General features: G+C 33.2%; 1 protein-coding gene across 1 annotated transcript in view; it reads left to right on the forward strand.

Annotated features, from left to right (window-relative positions):
• The first annotated feature begins 284 nt into the window (after positions 1–284).
• LOC114329651 (fibrillin-2) overlaps positions 285–25,659 on the forward strand; it is a 204,891-nt gene continuing 179,516 nt past the window's right edge. The window contains exons 1-2 of the mRNA XM_028278833.2: positions 285–514; positions 10,763–10,938. Coding sequence (XP_028134634.1) covers positions 10,811–10,938 — 128 coding nt within the window. The 5' untranslated portion in view covers positions 285–514; positions 10,763–10,810. The remainder of the gene's footprint in view (positions 515–10,762; positions 10,939–25,659) is intronic.

The following is a 25,659-nucleotide window of genomic DNA, read 5'->3' on the forward strand; positions in this document are numbered from 1 at the left end:
CTTAGAGTCTATTAGATCATAAGTCTATTTCGTTGGAAAAAATTTATGTTAATTGAAAAAGCTACAAAAGCATTTAAAATCTTTATAAAATTTTACAAAATCGAGAAAATCTCGTAAGGATAGAGATAAAGATTCATCGGAGAAGAAAAATATCGAAGAGCACTCTGAGATATCCCTGTAAGTGCATACCCTATGTCTTCGGCACAATTAGTGAAATTATAAAATTAACTTATGTAGATGCGCGCATGTTAGTATATGAAGAATGAAGAGATTAAGCCTAGCACTTAGTTGCTGGACCATTCGAACCGATTACAGTCGCATCTCGGCACTCCAAGGCCCAACATCGTGAAATTCTTCTTCATCTTGTTCCTCATAAGTCGCGAGTGCTGAATACGCTACTTTAGTCATTTTTGCTAAGTTTTTCTCTAAGTGGTAGTTTGACTTTTTCGAAAGACATGTGTAAGTGAAGGGGGCCGTGTACAGTTCGGGGTAGGAGATTTCTCGAATATTTTTGGTAAGTATCTACAATCGATAATTTTAAAATAAAATTTTGAATATAAATTTTATTACCCTTCAAAAAATTTTGCTTTTAAAGATAGGCTTAATTAGTTTTATTTTAACTAGGAACCTTTTATAACAAAAATTTAGGAAATTATTAATAAATATTATCTAATGAATTTAAATAGAAAAATTTGAAAAATATCCATATTGAAATAGAAAACATGATTTAATAAAACTCTATCCTAAAAAAGCAAAAATAAGGAATATATTTAAACAAATCACTAAAATAAAACTTGACAGTACTGTTGTTGACATACGAAATGATTAATTTTAAGGACCGATGTCTCTTAGTACCTTGGTAGAGCATTATGTCGCCCAATATTTGAGCATCTTTAATCCTTTTAACGCGGTGAATTCTTCTTCTTCATGTACCATGTACGACGTTGGTAACTATCATAGCCGTATTAATTTTATTTACTGCCACCCTAAATAGTATGCTTGTGTGAATACCATACCAATCTCGCCAGTTCTTCAACCATGAAGTACTTCTTTTTCTTGGACTGCGTTTGTCTGCTATTTTTCCTTGGATATTTTATAGCAGCCTACATGTGGAACCTAATTACATGTTCAAAGTACTCCAGTTTCCTCTTAATGATGCTTTTTATAATATTACTCAGACGTTTTAGTATTGTGGAATTTCAAATCTTCTCCAGCCAAGAAACTTTTAAAATTCTTCCTTTGCACCACATTTCGAAAGCCTCAAGGCGATTTAGATCACTATTCATATTCGAAAACTCGACACCAAAAAAACTCGACACCTGTTACATAATACCTTGGATATCCTTCTAAAAGCGGCTCTGGTCTGCTCTATTCTGGATCTAAATTTGCTGTGATTCTATGCATTACAATTTAACTGATATACAAGGTAATCAATTTTATCAACTTGCTCAAGTTTGGTACATACTATTTACATATAGAAATATAGACCAGTAAGGATCTGTTTTTAGGTGGATGTGGCATTCAGATTTTTGGGGATCAAGTCAGGTGATAACTTCGTTAATAATAATTGAATTATGCTCCTTCTCAAATATGCCCGGAACATTAATAAAAAAAATAAAATATTTAAAAATTTCAAAAAATTTCGTTTTTTTCTACTTTTTTTACTTATAATGTTCATTTTAGAAAAAAGTCGTATAGGAATAAAACAAAGATAATTAAATTTTCTGTCAGATGCGATTGGTTAAAAATGTCTTAATTTATCAGCCTTGCTTCAAAATAGCAATAAATATACAGTAAGGGGGCAAAACAAGCCTGTCCTTATTCATTGATTTTCCATCACTTAGGTTACACTTGGAACCTTCCTAATTCGCTTAGAAAATGTTTGTAATGTGCTAAAACAGTACACCAAATTTCATTAAAATTGACGTACTAGATTTTGCATAATAATTTTGCAATCTAAACTTTTTTAAAAAATTAAATTTTTTTTAAATCTTGCACAACAAAAACTAGAACATACAAAGATTTGTAAATTTTTTTGTATATAAAGAATTACTCCACCTATCTAATGCACTTTACAGAATTGAAATCGGATTATTTAAGCAGCCTCAGCAAAGTTTTAAAATTATAAAAAATTTTATAGTTATAAAAAAATTAGTGCTGTGGCCAGGCGGGGGTGCTACGGGCTTCTTTATTTAGATGGACTTACCCAAGTTTTTTATGTATTTTGACCCGTATAACACGAATTTTTTGGGTAAAAGTTGATCCGGATATCGATAAGATTGTTATAAACAAAGAACTTGAGGAATTACATAACATCGATTTTTCGCAAAACAAAACATTTTTTTAAATTTCTTGGGTAATTCTAAGCAAAAAATGTTCTTACAAGTTTTTTCGTAGGATGCATAGTTTTCGAGATAAACGCGGTGGAACTTTCAAAAAATCGAGAAATTGCAATTTTTGAACGCGAATAACGTTTGATTAAAAAATAAAATAGCAATTCTGCTGACAGCATTTGAAAGTTTAAGTCAAATTATACCGGTTTTAATTATGTGCATTGCTAAAAATTATTATTTTTTTATTATTAAACAAAGCTATTTGTTTATAAGCCAAAAAATTGTTTATACATTTAAAACATTGCTGAGACCCCTTAAATAATCCGATTTTAATTCTGTAAAGTGTATTAGACAGGTAGAGGACCTCTTTATAATTTGAAAAAATTAGCCAACTTCTAAATGGTCTATTTTTTGTTCAGAAAGATTTTTTAAAAAATTTGAACTTTTTTAAAAACATTTAGATTGCAAATTTATTATGCAAAATTTATTAGATCGATTTTAATGAAATTTGGCACACGATTTAAGTATGTTACATATAATTTTCTAAGTGAATTACTAAGGTTCTAAGTGCCACCAAAGTTGTCAAAAAATATTGAATAACAACAGACTTATTTTACCCCCTTTTTTTGTATTTATTGCTATATTGCAGAAAAGGTAATAACTTAAGACATTTTTTACCAGTTGTATATCATACAAAATTTAATTATCTTTATTTTATTTCTCTACGACTTTGTTCCAAAACGAATCGTTTTAAAGTTATAAGCAAAGAAAGCAGAAAAAAATCGATGTTTTTCGAAATTTTTAAATATTGTAATTTTTTTATTAATGTTCCTGGCATATTTGAGAAGGAGCATAAAACAATTATTATTACTGAAGGTGTCACCTAACTTTATCTGCAAAAATTCGAATGCCACCTCTCACATCCAAAAATAGACGTTTTTTCGCAGATCTTTGCTGGTCTAATATGACGGTTTTATATTCGGTTGTTTATTTCCTTCGAGTAGGTATCTTGGTTTTCCATATGTTTAGATCCAGACCTGCTTCCATACAGCTCTCAACGACACTGTCAAGTATAATGTGTGCTGCAGATCTTTTTGAGTAAAAGCTATGAGTACTTTGTCGTCCACATATCGCAAATTGTTGATGATTTCACCGTTCACAAATTATTCCTTATTGTAGTTCAGAAAGTGCATTTCTAAAATTTTTTTTTCTTCTTTCTTTATTTTTGGTTCTTATCTTGGTCCGTTTATTACCGGTTTCCAGTTTGTTATTCTCCTCATTAAAACATCTTCTTCTCTTCTTTGTATGTGTTCAAACCATCTCAGCCTTTGTGCTTTAATACATTTTATTATGTATTCCCGTTCTGTCCCCGTTTTATCCTGTACTCGTTAGTTTTATTTCCAAATATACATTTCTATTGCAGATTTCACTTCTCTCCTGTTCCAGCTTCCGGTTCTCATTTCCTTCCTTTCCTACGCATTGATTTTTTTTGTATTTCCCTCCAAACCCCCTTTTCTATATTCCTTTATTGGTTTCCTCCTACTATGAATACTTACTGAATCATATTTTTATTTGTGTTCGACTTAATTTTTATCATAGCTTATTTCTTTAATCATCTTTGTCCACAGATTTTTAAAATTAACCATTCATTTTTTTTGCCCACAATATTACATTTACGTATATTAAAAAGGTATGTATTATTTTAAAATAAAACTACCTACATAAGACTTGTTAATAAATCATCGTCATTTTAGATTATGATAATAAATTGTCACAATTGAATAAAGTAGTAAAAGAATAACTAGAATATTATTTATCGTTTTCCGGATATTTTGCAGATGGACTTATCTTTTAGCATCCGCTCCTAGATAGTTTTTAACTCTGAAGGTTGTATCGTTTTTCTACGAGATCGTTTAGTAACAAAAAATGAAATTCAGCGATCAAAGTAGAGTATTATATAGTAATTTTAAAAAGTAATGAACAAACTGTAGATATATTACAGCATTTAAAAATAGATCTGGATCCCGCGTACCAAAAAAAGTTGATTAATAGCAAGCTGAAAATTTGTTAATAGCTTAACGGTGTCTAGTCAGACAAACTTTGATGTAGGGGAACACTGAAACAGGGGAAGTTTTAATTGTGGAACACGTGAAAAATTTGGAACGTCAGACTACGAAAACGTTCCATGCATTTTTTCGGACAGAACTTCCAATTGATTTGTTACCATTTCATTAAAATCTCATGCAAAAATCAGACTGGTATTTATCACCAACCGGTCGTTTTAATGAGTGCAACACGAAGAATATGTCAAATGACAGGAATCATGTTAGTTAGTAATAGCAGTCTGATTTTTGCATGAGAGTTCAATGAAAGGGTAACAAATCAATTGGATGTTCTGTCTGACAAAATACATGTGACGTTTTCGTAATCTGACGTTCCAAATTTTTAAACTGTTCCACAATTAAAACTTCCCCTGTTCCAGTGTTCCCGTAGATCAAAGTTTGTCCAACTAGACACCGTTAAGCTATTAACAGATTTTCAGCTTGCTATTAATCAACTTTTTTTCGTATGCGGGATCCAGGCCTAAAAGGGTAATGGAAAAATTAGCTGCTGAGTTGTCTTAGAAATATAAATATAATTGTCATGATTTAAGGTCAGGTGTTTAGGTTTAATGGGTAGAAAAAACTAAAGGAAATGCACAAGGAAATAACTGAAAGGAAATAATTAAACCAAATAGAAGAATACAAAAAACGTGAAGAAAATGACTGCATGTAAAAGACAAATTCAAGAAAGATCCTTATCGTCAAAGATCAACAGCAACAAATGTTCGTACTTCAAAACCAATTTGTTAATTAAAAGTTAATAAAATAAAGTAAAAAACGTATTCTGCGTGGAGTGGAGTGGAGTAGCAATTGAAAGCAATGGGAATACATATATCAATTACATGCAGTTGACCTATTCGCATCTGAATGGTAGCCATACACAATTTAGTTAATCAATTAGAGGCACTTATAATGTTTACTATATCAGATCCATAACGACGGGCAATATACAGGATGTTATTAACTCTGGAACTTGGTATCCGTTTTCTTAAAAAATAAAGATATTTTCGTATGGTATCAAAATCAGCCACTTCATATTAACATTTGAATATTATTTTATTTATTTGATTGTCCTTTTCTTTCATTTAATTTTTACGTTTTATATTTTATTATCTATTCGAAAAAAGTGTAAAGGACTCAACAAAAATGGTATTAACGTAGTTAGAAATATCCATTGAAACCAACAGTCTGTGGTAACATTAGATGGAAATAGCACGGATTAGCAGCAAATAAGTAGAGGAGTGAGACAGGACTCTGTTTTCACCATTATTATTTAATGTAATACTCCGAAGAGGTATTTACAAAAGCACTTGAAAACTCAGTGGCGTAGTGTAGTGGGACGGCAGGGGCGGCACTTTTTAGGAGGCGGGAAAATTTAACATATCATCGGACAAATAAAAAAAGGCTAAGTATTATTCAATTATATTCGACAGCACTCCAGATCTTTCTCATAAAGATCAAACAAGTCAGGTATTAAGATACGTAGTAATTGAAAATCAGGAAGTAAATGTAATGGAATATTTTATAGATTTCATTGAAACTAAAGACAAAGCTACTCAAGGAATTTCAAAGGTGATTTTGGACAAGATTCAAGCTGATGGTCTAGATATAAGCAACTGTAGAGGCCAAGCATATGATAATACTGCTGATATGGCTGGAAAGTATTTAGAAGTTCAGCAAATAATTTAAGAAATAAACCCTAAGTTGAGATGGATTCAGTAACTTTTTTCGGCACTTTAGAACTTTGCTATTCTTTTTTTCCTCATCAACACATCGTTGGGAAGTTCTGATAGCAGCCCCAGGCAAAAGCTAAAAAGGGTTCAAGACACGCGGTGGAGTGACAGAGGCGATGCCATAAATGTGACATGGCATCTTACAAAGACATTCTCGTCACTTTGGGAAAACTGACAGAGGCAGATAAAAGTTTAAAGACTAGCACATATGCAGGTGCTTTACTAGTTTCGATGCAGTCATTTTCCTTTCTTTGTTTTTTGGGCCTGTCGCAACCGGTGCTACATGAAGTGAATGATGCACAAAAATATATACAAACAAGGGAACTTGACATAAGATTGTGCGCTTAGAAAGTAAATGCTTCGCAGATGATATTGACAGATAAAAGAGGGGAGTGGGCAAATGGCGCTGTAGGTTATGCAAAAAATATGTGTGAATAACTTGGAATTTTCATAAAACCTCTGAGGCGCATAACAAGAAAGCATATTTTTGATGACGTAACTAGAGATGCTAACTTGTCTTGTGAAAATGAGTTGAGACGGAAGCTGTTTCCTTCGTTAGATAGTTATTAGAGAAATTCGTGAGCGTTTTCAACAGCTACAGAATTTAATGGATAAGTTTGAATATCTAACGCCGGCTATATTATTAGATCCAGGCAACACTGACCGTAATCTAGACTACGCATCTAACGAAATTGACGAGCAGGATTTCAAGCTGGAAATACTTCGACTGCGGACTTTCGTTGCTGTTACAGGCAACAAAAATAAATTGATTAATGCAGACTCACTTGAATTATTTAAATTTATTGTTAAATCCAAGCTGGAACATACTCTGGCAAGTATTTTAATAATGTTCCGAATATTTTTCACAGTTGCTAAAAGCAATGCCAGCTGTGAGAGAAGTTTTTCAAAATTGAAGTTGATTAAAAATTATTTAAGATACTTAAGATATTTACTCTAAGACTAACTAATTTGACTATTTTGTCTATTGAGCAAGAGGTGTGTGATGCGATAGATATTGACGGTGCAATAAAAGACTGCTCTTAAAAAAAGTAGACGTAGAAATTTTTAATTGAAGGCGGAAGTTTTGTTTTTAATTCTAACAAATACTCATATTACTTTTCAATAAAAATAAAAATATAACATTATAGTATTGTTCTAGTTCTAATTAAAAATTGATTTTATTTAATGTTCTCTATCGTCAAGGTATACCTAATATTAAGAGATAGTTACCTAAGTTATATCAATGTATCTAATTGGTTAAAGTAAAAGAATTTTTGTATTAATAAACGTGATTGTAACACTTAAATAATTTTTTTATTTAAAGTCTAACCTGTATAATGCAAAATCATGATGACTGTTCTCGCAGAAAAGTTCTCTATTATAATTAATGTATGTAATGTATCTTATACATTAAATTAAAATATCTAAGTAAGAGGGCGGCAAAATTGCTTTCCGCCCCGGGCAGCCGACACTCACGCTACGCCACTGGGAAAACTGCACAGAAAGGATCAAGATAAATGGTAAAAATATTAATAATATTCGTTATGCCGACGATACAGTCATTATCACTGAAAGCGGGAAAGACCTGCTGATGCTACTAAACACAATTTGTGATATTGGAGAACAGCTTGGTTTACCAATATACATAAAGAAAAGAAAAACCATGGTTATCAGTAAGAGGGGTAAATTCATATCAAGGATCCAGATAAAAAATGAAGATATTGAACAAGTGGACAAAATGAAATACTGAGTCCGGATTACGGAAGATCCGAAATCAAAAATGCGATGAAGTATAGAGCAATCAAGAGCAGCCTTTTTGAAGATGAGGAAATTTATGAGTAACCAAAGACTCAACAAAAGACTGGAAATATTGGAAACCATCAAGACACGAAAGCTGCAGTACCTGGGGCATGTTATGCGCAATGAGAGATACAACATACTTCAGTTGATTATACAGGGGAAAATCCAGGGCAAGAGAAGTGTAGGAAGGAGATGAATTTCGTGGTTGCGTAACTTGAGGGAATGGTACGGATGCACATCAACCGAACTATTCAGAGCAGCAGCATCTAAGATCAGAATAGCCATGTTGATTGCCAACCTCTGTCGCAGAGATGGCACGTGAAGAAGAAGAAGAAAGACTCAATCTGCAAATCCGATATCGGATGGTAATATTGGTATATCCACTCTATTCTTCTTTATTGTGCCCAAGCTTGGACTGTTAATGTTGACTTGCAGATAATGCTGAAAGCTTTTGAGATGTGGCCTTTTAGGAGAATTTAGAATAGAGTAGAACTGTTCATTGATCTTCTCGATCGGATTGTAGTACAAAACACCCCCAGCTTATTGGCATAATCGAAAAATCAGTAACAATATGCTAATAGCTCAAATTAATTTTTTGGTGGCCACAAAGAAGTTTTTAATCTTGGTCTTATCATGATTTAAAATATCTTGAAGAATGAAGGTCGTTTTCATTTGTGCTTGTCGGAACGGTTGCACTGTAATAATGCCTTCCTCATCACTTTATAAACACCTATAGTAAATGCATTTCTGTGTACATTATCTAATTCATAAATAAAGTGCGCTAAATTGTCTTTTTATTAAAGCAGAATGCTATTTGCACTGCGCTGGTCAGATAAATATTGCGAATATTCATATTTTTGAGCTGTAAATATTTTCTTAATTATTTTTTGATTTATTATTTAACAAAATAATTAAGAAAAAGTCTAAAGAAGACATAAGGAAGTACGAAATAACACAGTTAAGTGAAACACTACAAGAAAAGAAAGGTATACGAGACTGTAATAAGAAAACAAGTTAGTGAAGGTAGAAATCTAATTACAAAAAATAATCATCATGGTGATATCATTATTGATACCCCTTGGTCATCATCATCATCATCACCCAGCCATTTACGTCCACTGCTGTATATAGGCCTCCCTCATTTTTTCCATTGTGCTCTATTTTGAGCACATTTTGCATTCAATTTCTTGACATTTTCCTGAGATCGTCAGTCTAACGAGTATAAGGAGCCTTCCTCTATTTCTTTTGTCTAATTTTGGCCTCCACTCAAGTAATCTCTCCATCCAACCCCTTGGTATGGTTAGGCTATTTTGTCTTTAGTTTAACCACTATAGAAATGGTCGTATTGTTCGAGATATTCTGATCTCTTTTTTCTGCTATGATTACCACATTACTTCATTTTCTCAATTTGATTAGTACCTAATTATTCATTACTAGACTTTGAATTTTCCATGTTCTAAAAACCATTTGTCGTTTTCGTAGCTTGGGTCGTCTTTGATTTTCCTGTTCGTTTCGAGTCTTGTTGCTGAGTTTTTAACATTTCTATACGTTTCATAACGTTTGTGGATCACATTAACTATGTGACAGCAAAGGCTTCAAAAGTACTGGGTTATATACTTCGCAGTTGTGCTGATCTTTCCCTTAATACAATAAAGGCTGTTTACTCATCATTGGTTATATCTATATTAGAATTCTCCTCTATTGTCTGGTCACCATTTTATAATGTTCATGTTGTTTGTCTCGAGAGAGTTCAAAATAAGTTTTTAAGATTTGCAGCATACAGATTGGGATATAATGTTATTGAACTAAACCACAACTATACCATCATCCGTAGTGATCTCAATTTGCACTCCTTAAAAGACCGTAGAATTATAAATGATCTAGCTTTTATTTATAAACTATTAAATAGTGAAATCCATTGTCCTGATTTATTAAAATTAATAAACTTTAATATTCCAAACCATAATCTGAGAAATAATAACTTGTTCCATGTACCTCATCATTTAACTAACTATGGTCTTAACTCACCAATAGATAGAACTTTAAGTCGCCTGAATGATTTGGACATCGATTTATTCTCTTCTTCCAGTCGAGTATTTAAAAACCAACTAAAATCAGTTTTTCCGGTCAGCACTTATGTTTAATATTTAATATTTAATATTATATTTTCAGTGGATTTGTTAATTTTTGCCATGGATAATGCTTTTGTATTATGTAATTTGTTAATTTTTTTATTGTCTGTAGTTAGTTGATTAATGTCAGTTTATATTATATTATTATGTATTGTCACTGCATAACGTGGATTGTGTGTATGTTAAATTTAGTTTTATTGTAATGTACTTACTACAGTTTTATGCTGTCACACTTTCATTTAATTCATTTTATTTTATTTTTAGTTTTTTTACTGTTTTACTGGACTTTACGAATACTACTTTTACTTCTACTTATTGTTTATATATGTATATTTTTTTTTAAATTGGGGAGACCCGTAAATAAATAAATAAATTTCTTTGTCAGTATCGAGGAGTTAGACTGATGCCTTAATTCTCAACCTCGAGGAACAGTAGAAAGGACCAGTTTAGAATCGCTTGTTTATCCTGATGATATTGATTCAGGATTTACTCCGATAATTATCAATCTTTATCACACTAGTGTGTTTTTTGTGTATATTTCTAGGTTGTACTAGTCAGCTATCTCTTTTACTGGTTTTTCTTGCAAAAAGTTACTCTTTATAATATAATATACTTATGTTTTTAAATGTGTTTTTCTTATTAAGGCTGTCAATTTTTTACAGTTCCCAAAACCGAAGAAGGCTCCTTGGGAGCCGATAACAACCTAGGAAATGAAGTTAGGGGAATACGTTTTAGCTATATGGTTCTTAGCAGTTAGCACAGAAGCTAGCAGACTTAGACATCAAGAAAATCAGGGACATAATTCAACGGAACCACAGCACCATTTACCACCTGGAGGGTGAGTACCCTTTTCAAAATTTGTGTTTCTATCAAATTTATAGAAGTAATAATAGTCCACTCTTTTTAAACCCATTGTTTATGGCTCCACGTATTATCATTATTATAATGTATGGCACTTTATAAACTCAACTACTACAAAAAACAAAAATGTCTAAGGCAAACCTTCAAAATACTCACGTCCCATCAATTCTTGGTGAATCATAAGGTAGTGCCTTTTTAAATAGCGTGTCAAATCAAATCTAAAAATAAAAGGGAAGTACTTAAAATCAATGAGTAAAAAACCAATTCCGCTGTCTTTACACTAACGAATTAAAATAGTAGTAGGTACAGTACTCCCGGTGGGATGATACTATCAGTACCGCCTTTATCATTGATTTCGTCTATTACTACCAAGTTAGAAATATAGATCTGATATGGATTTACGATTGTGAACCACTGGTAATCATCACACTAATGATCCAGAACTCTGTTAGCCATCTACATAAAATATAAAATCCATAAAACCGGTAAGCACTGGTACTGACAGTGATGAAACGAAGGCAGATAAAAAGGTTGGTACTTTTTTGGAGTGGCACAATAATATATGTATACATTTTAAATCAGTATGTACTTTATATATGTACTTTATTTCGTTTTTTTTTTCATTGCACAGTTGGTAAACATTCGACCAATATAAAGTGGTAACTTGCATTACCCATCAGAATGTCTCAAACTCTATCATATGATTTCGCAAGAATAATGCATGGCCTATGTCAAATGAAGAATTTGACAAGACAGCCTGTGGAGTTAACGGAGACAGTAAAATAAAGAAAGGAAAAGCAGTCGGACCAGATTATATTCCTGGGGAAGTATGGAGGACATTGGAAGAGACAGGAATAAGTTGGCTAGCAAATATATTTAATTGAATTATGGAAGTTGGACAAATGCCAGACGAATGGAGAAGCAGTATACATATTAGTACCTGTCTACAAAACCAAGAGAGACATACAATAATGTACAAACTACAGGGCTGTAAAACTACTTAGCCACACCATAAAAATATGCGAAAGAGTAATTGATAGACGGATACTTGAAGAAACCGAAATATCCGATAGTCAATTTGGCTTTATGTAGAGCAGATAAACAACAGATGCAATTTTCATAGTAAGGAAACTGATGGAAAAATACAGGAATAAAGAGACCAACGCTCATATGGTATTTATTGATCTTGAGAAAGCATATGATTGAGACCCTGGAGAGAGTCTGTGGTGGGCACCCAATAAGAAAGGAGTCCCTGGCGAATATGTAAAGATTGTGAGAGATATGTATAAGGGAGTAACGACTAGTGTTAGGACAGGTGTGGTAGAGACTGATAAATTTCAGGTATGTGCTTAGTCCTTATTTATTCTCATTAGTTTTTGGACCAGATAACAGCGAAACTACAGGGTAGCATTCCATGGTGCCTAATGTATGCTGATGATTTAGTGTTAATAGGAAATAGTGAAAGAGACTTAGAACAAAAACTGGAACAGTGGAGACAAGTTATGGAGGAAAAAGGTTTAAAACTTAGTAGGACAAAACCAGAGTATTTGGAATGTTTATTTAAAGATGAAGTTACTACAAATAAAATGGTATCTTGGGATGGTGAAATGATTGCGAAAAGCAATAGTTTTAAGTACCTAGGATCGGTATTACAGAGTAATGAAGAAATAGATGGAGATGCATGCAGTAGAATTATGGATCATGTGGAAAGAAGCGAGTGGTGTGTTGTATGACAGAAAAATTCCAATGAAGCTGAAGGGAAAATTTTATAAAACAGCCATAAGACCGGCTATGATGTACGGAACTGAATGTTAAGCAGTGAAAAAGAAAGAGGAACAACGAATGCATGTGACGGAAATGAGAATGCTTAGATGGATGAGTGGAGTGACAATGAAGGATAAAATTGGAGATGAGTATATTAGGGGAAGGTGTGGCACCAATTGATGCCAAAATGAGAGAGCATAGGTTAAGATAATTTGGTCATGTTCGACGTCGAGACTTTAATCACCCAATAAGAAGAAGAGATGAAGTGCAGATTCCTGGAAGGAGTAGGACAAGAAGACCAAAGAAGACCTGGGGGAGACGATAACGCAGGATATGTTGGTAAAGGGGATTAGCATTGTTATGACCCAAAATAGAATTGTGTGGATAAATGCAATTAGGGAAGCCGACCCCGCATAGGGATAAGGCAAAGAGAATGATGACGAATGCATGGCGTACGAAACATGTTGTAATTGGTTCAACATTATTCTTGCATCATCCTTATGATCGGCTACAAGGACGATGTCATCTGCGAATTTCAAATGACTAAGTTTCTCTCCGTTTATGTTGATACCATATTCATTTAGATCTGCCTTCTTACAAGAAGTGTCGTACCCCTCGCTGTATACAGAATTTATTTGTTTCTTGGTCAGAAAGTCTTACGCTAACCGTTGAATTTTGACAGATATCATGTTAGTGTAGCGATGGTCTATTTGGCATTCTGTTAATGCTTTTAACATTTTCTGCTGGTTTATGGTATCGAATAGTTTCTCGTAGCCAACGAATATAAGTGCCAATAATAAAATAATGGAGACACTAACGTAAGAGGAAAATCCTTCTAATTTTAATTTTAATTTGCATAATCTTTTTAAACATATCATTAATACAGACTAAATTTAAAACTGTAGGAAATATTTTCGCGGATCAATACCCTAACAGATAAAGCATTACGAATTATTACTTAATATATAAAAAATAGTTGGTTGTTTTAATGTTTCAAGATCATTCAAAGTTCTAAGGTCATCAAATTATCAACGTATTACACTTGTTTTACATTTGAATTTGTAAAAACCAAAATATCTCCTCTGATAAATTCTGACCCCGTTTTCTGGTGTTATTTTAAGGAAGTTGAATATTGCTTTGTTTGGCAGTTAGATAAGTCTCGGTTTTCAATGTTTTTAGATTAGGTTTATATTGAATTATGTTGGAATTTGGTTATAATGTCAAATAAAAAAATTATGCAACTCTGGGTTAACAATAAAGGCATTATGATAGAGCGCACATTTAGTCTACCTTTACATTATTTAATTGCATTATTGCAGACCAAATCAAATAACTAATCCTGTTACCTAACTTACTCTTAGTATACCAAACATGTATGACTTATATCTCAAAAGAGGAAAAGAATCTCTAAGAAGGAAAATGGGAGAAGCGAAAAAAAGGAAACAAGGGAAGGATGCGAAGAAATTGTCACTTTACAATCAAAGTACGATATTTACACTGTACATAAGAAGGCTAAAAAACTTACAGGTGAACTAAGACCGAGAGAGAGAGGAAATCTTATTGATTCTGATGGAAACATCATCTTGGAGAAAAAAGTAAAATTAGAACGTCGAAATAATACCTAGGGAAACTATTTGAAAACTAAAGAGATAACACCTTCGAGTCAATATAAGAGGTAATAAATGATGGACCAAGAATATTAAAGCAGGTAGTTTGTTGTGCAAGAACAGAGCTAAAGGATGGCAAAGAAGCAGGACTCGATTATATACAAGCAAAATTGCTCAAACTAATAGACAACGAATCAATAGTTATAATCACGAAGATACTCAACAGCATATTCAATTCTGGAGAAATATCAACAGAATGGCTGAGGTATGAGTTTATTGTAATTCCAAAAAAAATCAGGGCACACAAAATGCGAAGAATACCGCACGATAAGCGTCATGGGTCATCTCCTAAAATTGTCCCTAAAGATAATCCACAAGAGAATTACCAAGCTGTGTGAAAGTCAAGATATTTATTCCTGTTTCATCGACTTCGAAAAAGCGTTCGACAGTGTCCAACATGGAAAACTAATAGAATTATTGAAAAACAGAGATATAGAGTGACAAGATTTACGAATTATCATCAATCTGTATTGGAATCAAAAGGCCAAAAAGACAGAAGCACAAGAATCCGAGAATATTGATATAAAGAGAGGAGTAAGACAGGGTTGTGTTCTGTCGCCGCTACTTTTTAACCTGTGCAGTGAAGCCATATTTCAGGAAGCGATAGCGGTGCTAAGTGATGGAAGCTATAAACGGAAGAATAGTAAATAACATAAGATTCGCTGATGACACCGTTATAATGGCAGACACCCTGGAATCGCTACAAAAATTGCTAAATAGAATTAACAATTATTGCATTCGATACGGACGAAAAATAAACAAGAAAAAAACTAAATTTATGATTGTCTCAAAAACAGACACATGGAAATGAAAAGTTAATGATAGAGCAAACCCAAATAGAAAAAGTTAAGACATACAAATATCTGGGAACCTGGGTCGATGACAAAAATGACCAAAGCTAAGAAATTAAAGTCCGAATTGAAACTGCAAGGCAAGCATTTATAAAAATGAAGACACTGCTTACAAACAAAGACCTTCAGTTGCCTCTCAGATTGAGGGCTCTAAGATTGATGTTGGTACGAGAAAAGCTTTGTTCTAAATACAAGTCTTATTCCAGAGATGCAGAGACATCAATTGCGATGTATAGGTACGCATGTCTGGTTGTTAACGAGAAAGCGTTTGATCGAGTGCAGCACGCCAAGATGATGTCAATGCTAAAAGAAGCAGGAATTAACAACCAAGTTCTGAAAATAATTAGAAATCTTTACTGAAACCAAATCGCAAATCTCCTAGTTGAAGGTTGGACCTATGGTATCCAATTGTGGGGGACAGCCTAAAACCTCAAACAAATTTAGAAAAACTGTAGAGATTCCAGAACAAAGTCCTTAGACCAATGCTAAATACCCCTTGGTATGTACCAAAATATGTGATAGAGCAAGGCCTCAATGTGCCATCCATATAAACAATAATAAGAGAAGGAAATGTTCAAAATGACTAGAATCTCATCCAAATAGGTTAGCAAGCAACCTCACTGATGATCATAATGATGCATGGCACTTGCAGAGATTCAAAATAGTGGACCTATCAAGCATATCTCTCCATAGGTAAAATTTTCAATTTTCAGTCAAATAATTTACCTATTGTTTCTATAAGGACTTAGACAAGGCGAAAACGGCGGGTTCTTTGGAGAAAATATTTCCATGAGCTTTTTTTCCATAATCACATTCGTGAGACATTCCAGAATGATTCAATAAGTCGCCCACGCGAAAAGTGGTCCAAATATTTTTTAAGAATTTTTTTAATCAAATTGCAAAAATCAATGTTTTTGGCCGGAACAAATTTTTTTTTAGATTTTTTGGACCATTCTGGATAAAAAATTTCTCTTACAGTTTTTCTCTAAAGTTAATCGTTTTCGAGGTAAAAAGCATTTTAAAATTGAAAAAAACGAAAAAAGACGATTTTCAAGCAGTGGCGTAGCCAGGGAAGGGGCCCAAGGGGGCCGGCCCCCCTCCGAAATTTATATTTAAATATTGTAGAAATCATAAAAAACTAAGTTTTACGGGTATTGACTTACGGTTTAGTTGTATTAAATCTTGTACGTAAAACAACGTGCTTCACATATCTTATTTAACCTATTTCAATGTCTAATTTTCAACAATTTTCCGGGGGTGGACCCCCGGACCCCCTTTTGCCTGGGGGTATTCCATACCCCAAAACCCCCCGGTGGGCCCCCCAAAGCCAATTCCTGGCTACGCCACTGTTTTCAAGGCTTAATAACTCGGTTAAAAGTTATTACTATGAAAGTCAGAAAGTAACTAAATCAAAGCTAAAAGCTCCCCCTACAAGATCCTGAAGAAATTTTTGTCATTATTTGATTTCTAAGCTGTTATTTTTAAGTAAAAATAATGAGCGCCATGCACGTATTAGGCGGCCGTCCTTGATGAGTGCGAAAGAGATGCCATTCAGGCAGTCTAATGGCGCATCTCACTCGCACTCACTCACATTTACAGCCGTGTCAATACGATCATATCACTCATTATTAATAATTAAAAATAACAGCTTAGTAATAAATTAATGACACAAATTTCTTCAGGATCATGAAGGGGGTTAAATTTGATTTAGCCATTTTTTGACTTTCATAGTAATTATTTTTAACATTGTCTTATTATTAAGTTATGAGTAACATGAGTTATTAAGTCTTAAAAATGGCCATTGTCGCGTTTTTAAAATTTTAAATTGCTTATAACTCGAACACGATCAACTTTAGAGGAAAATTATAAGAGACATTTTCTGTCCGGAATGGTCCTAAAAATCTAAAAAAAAAAAATTTCCGTGCCGAAGATATTGATTTTTGCAATTTGTTTAAAAAAAATTGTTTAAAAAAATTGGACCACTTTTCGCATAGGCGACTTCTTGAACCTTATTCTGGGTTGTCTCACGAATGTGATTATGCAAAAAAATCGCATGGAAATATTTTTTCCAACGAACCCGCCGTTTTCGCCTTGTCTAACTGGTTGTTTCTATAAGTATTACAAAAATTTAAATAAAAAACACCACAACTACATAAAAAGAGCTTCCTATAGGCTCCTTTGTATATATTTAAATGATTCACCTTTCTACTAAATTATCCGTTTTTGTCGTTAGGTACTGGAATGCATAAAAATTTACATAATACGTCTATCAGCTTATCTGATATCTTTCATCTTTATACGCGAACCGTACGAAAGTACTACACTCCTTTTTGTCAAGTATAATTTTATGCTGCGAGCGTGTTTTAGTCTAAAAATGTCTTTCATGTTTTTCATCTAATCCACGCGTTGTTTGTTTATAGGTTTCAAAAATGATATAATTGCTTCGATCTCATTGCATATTAATCTTTTCATTCAATTACTGTGTTGTTTTATTTTGTTTTCAGTAGCACAAGCCAAGTAGGCCTTGTACTAACGAGAATTTTACCTATCTGAAGCATACATACATTCACAAATGCTCTCTAGTTAATTTTAATACATATAAAGTGTAGTATTGATTAATTTTTTGTACAGTTTTCGTCATTATACCAATATACATGATATAAATACAGTGCGAAAACTATTTGCAACCCATTTTCCAGGATGACGACCTAGAGACTAATATTGCGAGCCTACAAACTTAATCTTAAGCTTAGACTTATCCTCTGAACACATCTTTCCTTCTCCTTCTCCTTCTTTTTCTGAAGATATAACCCTGTCTGTTTTTTCAATGTGCCTCAACTAGGTTGTCATTCCATATAGCCCAATAAATGACCGTTTTGGAGTGTAATTTCCAGGGGCAACTCCAAATTGCATAAAAAATTTGGATTTAGGTTTTACTTATCCTCCACTTCAAAGTTGAATTTGTGCCGTTGGTTGCTTTTACTTGGGGGGGGGGTGACATTTACCCCTTCTCGGGGGATAAATGGACTTATTTTAAGCAACTTTTGTTCTATAAAGTTTTTTACGTAAGTCAATACTTTTCGAGTTATTCGCGATTTAAAATGTTGATTTTTCGACAAAAAAACTACGTTTTCAGACGGTTTTTCCCAAATAAGTCAAAAAGTAAATACTTAATTGAAAAAAATATTTTTAGCAAAAGTGTAGCCTATAAAAAAACGAAAAAATGGTGTATAGTAAAGTCTACAAATTGAGTAGAAGCAAAGTTGTAGCTCATGAAAAATACGTTCTTATTCGTCTAATTCCAAATCGAATAATGCAACGCGAAATCACCGAAGAAAGAAGCGTTTTTCGGGAAAACCTTATTAACATTTTTAAAGTATGGAAAAAAAGCATATTATCTGTTTTTTACAAAAGTTTACAGCATCAAAAATAACGAGTTACACTGAAAAAAAAGTTGGCCCCTTTTTTTTGGTAAAAAAAATCATGAAAACCTCCCTCTATTTAGCATTCTAAATGAAATTAATCGTTTGGCTTTACCATATATTTTAACTGTATGTGTATTGTTTATATAATCTGTAAGTTTGATTGGTTTGGAGTGCTTATTTTTGAAAACATAGGGTTTAATGTTAAAAAAAATTTTCTAAAATTTTTTGAAAATTTCATTTTTTCAAAATATCTTAAAAAGTGTTAGTGATACGAAAAATCTTACAAGAGTAAGAAAATGTAGGTTTTGCTATTATAAGTATGCAAGTTTCATTTTGTTTCTCAGTAAGACAAACATTGGTTAAGATATGGCTGTTCAAAATTTGCATACACTCGTGATTAGTGACCCATTCAAGCTTTCTCAATTATAACCCTTTCAAAAATAAACACTTTAAACCGGTAAGACTGACAGATCATATAAAAAATGGATAGGTAAGTAAATTATTTGTAAAGAGGTAGCGATTAATTTCATTTGGGGAGCTAAACACGAAGAGATTTTCATGATTTTTTACAAAAAAAAAGAGGGCTAACTTTATTTTGAGCGTAATTCGCTTATTTTTAATGCTAAAACTTTTATTGACTATTAAAACAAAGCTTTTTATAAACACTTTAAAAAGTTTAAATGGGTTTTTCCCGAAAAGTGCTTAATTTTTCGGTGATTTAACCTTGAAATATTCGATTTGGAATTAGACCAATAAGAATGTATTTTTCATGAGCTACAACTTTGTTTTTATTTGATTTATTGACTTTACTGATACACTATTTTTTTGGGTTTTTTTATAAGCTACACTTTTGCTAAGGATATTCTTTTCGATAAAATATTTACTTTTTGAGTTATTTGCGAAAAACCGTCTGAAAACGTAGTTTTTTGTCGAAAAATCAACATTTTCAATGGCAAATAACTGGCAAAGTATTAATTGACTTAAGTAAAAAACTGTATAGAACAAAAGTTGCTTAAAATCAGTCAATTTATCCATTTCGGGTCTTATCTTGAACGTATGTTTTTTCACCCCCGAGAAGGGGTGACTGTCACCCCCAGAGTGAAAGCAACCAACGGCACAATTTCAAATTTGAAGTGGAGGGTAAGTAGAAACTAAATCTAAATTTTCATGCAATTCGGATTCGGAGTTGCCCCTGAAAATTACACGGTATCGCCGAATTTCCCCTTCATTTACTGGGCTACTAGTATTCGCAGTCTTCACACTGATAATACTCCTATTGGGAAACTGCCTCTCGTAGTACGTACTACCCTATTTGTTGTCATTTGGCTTATGTAGTCATTTAATTCTACTCTTCTGTTTCTTATCCAGATATCTATGTGCTCCACTTTGGATCCCCGTCCTATATCTGAACTTATATCTGCAGATCTATCCCATAGTGTCTTAACATCGATTTATTGAAGGATTTTCAACTTGCTGTTTCTAGAAATATGTATGCCTCAGCTCGTGTTTCTGTCGTGTATGTAATTATTGGTCTGATGACTGTTTTGTAAATTGTGCCTTTCATTTATTTTCCGAAATTTTTATTTCTCCATGTTGTTTCATCATTCAGGCAACCTGCGGCTGCTTTTGCTTTAGGGGGGGGGTATAGTTAATTCTGCGTTTTTTTGCATAATTTAAAACGTTTTCCCTTGAAACTGGTGGGGTTAAATTAAATGGGTAAAAGGATATCTTAAAGAATATCACTTGAAGATTATTCAGTTAAATTTTTATTGAAAAATATTAAAAAATGAAGCAGTGGCGTCATTTTAAGGTAGACGATCCAAAAAAGAAGATGATTTGCGGTGTACATTATATCTTCGGACAGAATCATTTGAAACATATAAGCCAAAAAGATTATTTTAGTTTAAGAGTTTCTTGAGGTAGTAACGTCGAGTTTTATGATTATATTGATTTTTAAATTTATGGTATAATAACTATAACTTTAATAAGTATAACTTTAAAATGAATAAATAAAAAAAAAACAAAAAAAGTGTGTTTGGTAAAGAGAAAAATGGTAATATAAACAAAAAAATTGTTAAAATAAGCAAAAACTCGACGTCACTACCTAGTAAAATATCTAAAAAAGAAGTCTAAAAAATTTCAGAAAGATCGGTGCATTACTTTTTGAGTTATGATGTACACCGCCTCAAAAAAACATGTTTTTCAGAAAACGCGTTAAAAAAAAGTTTTGTCGATAATACTAAGAAAATTTTTGTGAATGGTATACTATTGAAAATATTTACAATCGAATAAGCCAATAAAACAAATCGAATAAAATAATCAAAAATACTATACCCTCCCCCCTAATCACTTAATATTCCACTTCTGTTTCGAGCTTTCCGTAGTTAGATAGGGTGATGCCTAGATACATGATTTGTTCTTTTATCTAACCCTCCATAGACCAGGGCGCATCTGTAAAAATATTAGTACATTTGGACATTGAGAGGTGACTCAAATTCTTTTGCAGAAATTGTTTGAAAATAACTCAAATAATAATATTTGAGTTATCCTCTCTCTCAGAGAGTTTAAATAATCAAAATATCAAAAAATGAAGGAAAAATTCGATTTTTTTCTTCGTTTTTTGATTATAACTTTAAAAGTATTCATTTCCGAGAAAATTGTACAGTACACTTCTATAAGCAAAAAAAATTTCAACTTGCTATCTGCTTTATTTTCAGTCCTGCAACATTAAAAAAATGATTTTTTTGCGGAAGCTGGAATGCAACATTTATTTTGCAAAATCTGTTAAACTGATCTTAATGAAATTTACAGTGTTATTTTACTATATCATAAAGTTTTTCTGGGTAAGGTATAAAGGTCTTAAGTGTAGCATAAATGGTTGAAATACGTTAAAAAATTAGAAGATTTTTTTACTAAGCAACAACATTTTTGTTTAATTCATTAATATTTTTTGTATTTGGCAACGGCGCCCTATTTGGACTTCGAAACGTTAATCCAATCATTTTTTTAGTAAAATTGTGGCTTATTTCGTATCAAAACTAGTTAATTCATTAAAATATAATTACTGATTAAAATACTTTAATTTTTATATTTTTCTTCGAGACCTCTTTTTTATACGCCTCTTGGAGTTTTTAAAAATGACACACCACTCTTTCAAATCCATCCACCAACAAAAATGCACCAGTCATCCGATATTATCTCTAGTATGAATCTCTCCGTGATGAATACCTTGCATTATCTCGTTGGGGTATTGGATGAGAGGAGTGTATCTTTTCTTTTGATTCGGTATTTGCATGCTCCATTGTGAATCGGATTTTTAGCACAGGTATGACAATAATATATCATCGTGTACCATCGTCGGCATCCCGAAGACATTGAGATGTGTAACATATATTAGCTCCACAATCGTATCATTCATTTCATCGAGTGATTGGACGTTTGCATTAAAATATCAAGGAAAGAAGAGATGCTATTTCCTAGAAATGTTAGATTGTCTTGTTTTAGATATTTTATTTCCCAAAGAAATTATAATTGTCACCATTGTTTTTCGTATTATGAGGTCGAATTCCTAGAATATTTATTTTCCTAAATTAAATGAAAATGAAAGACAGCGTATGTTTCATTTCGGTTCAGAGATAATAAATCATCCTCTTACGCAGGTTTCAGTCTCCCCAGGCTTCATCAGGGGTCTCGAGATGGATTTTTCCCAGACTTATGGAGGGAAGGTGACTGCATATTGTAGAGTCCCTTTCATCTCCATCATTCGTCGTCTGCTTGCCTTATAAATTGTAAAATGCTGATATTAAGGATGTACCCAGAAATTGGTCCCTCTAGATATTTCAGCTTGAGGGATCTGGGACTTCTCATTTCGTTAATCGATGTCGCTACAGCATCCAATACGCGAATTATTTTTATAATTCTGCTTAAATAGACAGCTTGGTTTCATTTTGATTCAGAGCTGATCATGTAGCCCCTCTAATGAGGTCTGGGGAAACTGAAACGTACGTAAGAAATTATTGATCATCTCTGAACCAAAATGAAACATAAGTTGTCTTTCACTTTCCCAGTTTATAGACCGGTCTAGGTAGACTCAAAAATAGGAGTGAGGCTACAATAATTACTATCAAGCTGAAAATTGGCACGATTGTTCAAAATACAATCATAAATGAAATCTAAAAAGTCCTCATAAATCCGACCCCTGCTAAAAAATTTACGCGGGGTCAAAGGTCACCAAATATGGTGTTTAGCGATTTTCAGCGAAACGGTAAGTTTTATCGTAAAATTAGCTCTAACAAAAAATGTAGATTAGATAATTATCTATAAAAAATATCTTAATAGTTTTTTTCCTAAGAGGCACTGTTTTTTAGATACAACGATTCAAAGAGGTGAAAGACTTCTAATCGTCATAATATGTATTAGTACACCAGGTATGAACATCACTGAAGCTGTAATACAAGTAAACATAATATTCTACGGTCAACTTAACTTATATTACACATAATAATATAAGATTATAAATATGATAATGTTTCTACTATACAGCTTGCGGTCTACCGACGGATGCAATCCATAAGCTGTATTATATTACAGTGCCAACAAAAAAACTTTTACAAAGTGAATGTAACGCGAAAATAATAACAATTATTTGAATTTTACGGCTTAATCCCAACAAAAATACACAACAAAATACAACAAATGACAAAGTATTAACTTATAATAATTCTTTTTATTTATGCGCCTTAGTTAAATTTGCAAAGATGGTTTTGTCGGAATAAACACGTTCGTCAGCTAATCTAATCACCCTACCTATTCTCTTCTCCAAAGGGTTTGAACATAATAATGAAAGACAATTTTCTAGGCAAAATGTTTATTGCTAAGTACTAATAAATACTTATGCAAAATACACCGTAATTTTCCTGGGTGGCGAAATCCTTCAGGTAGATGACACCCTCGAGGTATTAATTAGTCTTGAGTACTACTCCGGAGTGAAAATACGTGTTAAACCTATATTGTTTTTATCGTGTATTTCGTGTTAGTTTCATTGTTATAACAAAAATGTCAGAATATTGTTTTATTTGCGCGTATTTGCGCGTAATATTTGACGTAATGATAATTGAAACAGCCATAGAGCAATTCAATTTAACAAATACAACTATTGTTGTAGGTGAAGATGTAGACTTGCTCGTATTACTCACTGGTAGAACTCCAATCGTGTTGAAAAAGTGGAAACGAAAATGCAGAGGCATGGGCGTAGACCTTGGAGAGATTGCTTATATACATTGCAGTTTGCTGATGACCAGGTTGTTATAGCAAACGATAAAGATGATTTAGAGTACATGGCAAGGAAATTACAAAAAGAATATAGAAAGTGGGGACTAGAAATTAATACAGAAAAAACAAAATACCTGCCAATAGGTACCGAACTATCGAACATCACATTAGAAAATAATGAAATCATCATGCCCTGCGACCATTACACATATCTAGGAATCGTTTTTGACACAACGGGGAAAGATGATGAAGAAATAAAGAGAAGAATAACACAATCCAGAAAAACAATAGGTTGTCTAAACAGCATACTGTGGAATCATGAAATAGGAAAAAGAAGAAAACACAATATCTACGAATCTCTTATTAAAAGCAGTCTATTGTACGGAGCAGAAACTTGGCGGATAACCGAAAACAACAGAAGAAAACTGGAGGCAGTAGAAATGGACGCTTTTAGAAGATCAGTAGGAGTGTCACGCAGAGAGAGAATACGTAATGATGAGATAAGACAGCGAATGGGGGTTGACGGCTCTCTAACAACAGACATAGAAAGAAAACAGCTGATATGGTACGGACACGTCCAGAGGATGGATAACTCAAGACTCCCTAAAATAATTATGCAATGGGTACCACCAAACCGCAGAAAGAGAGGAAGACCCAAGAAATCTTGGAGAGAGGGAGTAACGAAGGCGATGAGCGCAAGAGATCTTAGAGAGGGCCAATGGGATGATAGAGTGTCATGGAAATTAGGCATCGGACAACGTCGCAAGACGTTTTAAAACCGATTGATAGATAGATAGAACTCCAATCGAAAAAACTATAGTAAAAGAGCTGTACGGATTCTGCGTATTTGGTGGAGGCGCCCCATGTTATTCTTATGGGGAAAACGAATAAAATCGCTAAGGTTCATTCTGCTCGTTTTTGTCTCGTTTTGTGGTGGAGACGCGACTGCTCGTCGGATCTTGAAGTAAGGTGGGTCGTTGGATAGGGGCGCGTTGGCTCGTCGGCTAGTGATGTAAAAAGGGGTCGTTAGAAAGTGGAGGGGTGGTGAAAGGGGAGGAGGACATTGCCAAAACGGCATTATCTCCCGATGGTATTGGTATGATTGGAGCTTGTGATAGGTTAAAGGTGTGGGGAGTATCGAATATGTTATTTAATCCAGTAACTAACCGTTACGACCTGCTTACTATATTTTATCTACGACCGTAACATAATGTAGTATGTTTAAGCGATAGCGACATTACATCCCCGTTGTGATTGGTATGATTGGACTCGATATAATCTTCTCCGATTGAGTACTAGTATACACGGATCTCCCTCCAATCATGCACCTGTTCCTTACAAAGAACATATGCCATTCTTACAGTATGACCAAACCAACAAACATCCACTAAAACAGTATGGCCAAACCATAAAAACGCATAAGATATAATAAAAGCATTCTTTTGATATGTCCAATCCATCCCTCTCATGAATTTATCAAATACAAAGCAACGGTATTGCATCAAAACCAACATTCGTCTACATATACACGTTTTATACACACACATACTTCAAAATGAACTTGAACCATCCTTAGAGCATGGCCAAACCAGCTAACTCGATATAATCTTTACATACAGACAAATATTCTTCAATATGAACGTAAACCGAGTAAGTAATGTTATACATAGATATCAACAGAAAATTTAATATTTTTAAAGACCTCTTCAATACCCTTCAG

Source organism: Diabrotica virgifera, chromosome 5, assembly GCF_917563875.1.
Source record: "Diabrotica virgifera virgifera chromosome 5, PGI_DIABVI_V3a".
Classification (NCBI taxonomy): domain Eukaryota; kingdom Metazoa; phylum Arthropoda; class Insecta; order Coleoptera; family Chrysomelidae; genus Diabrotica; species Diabrotica virgifera.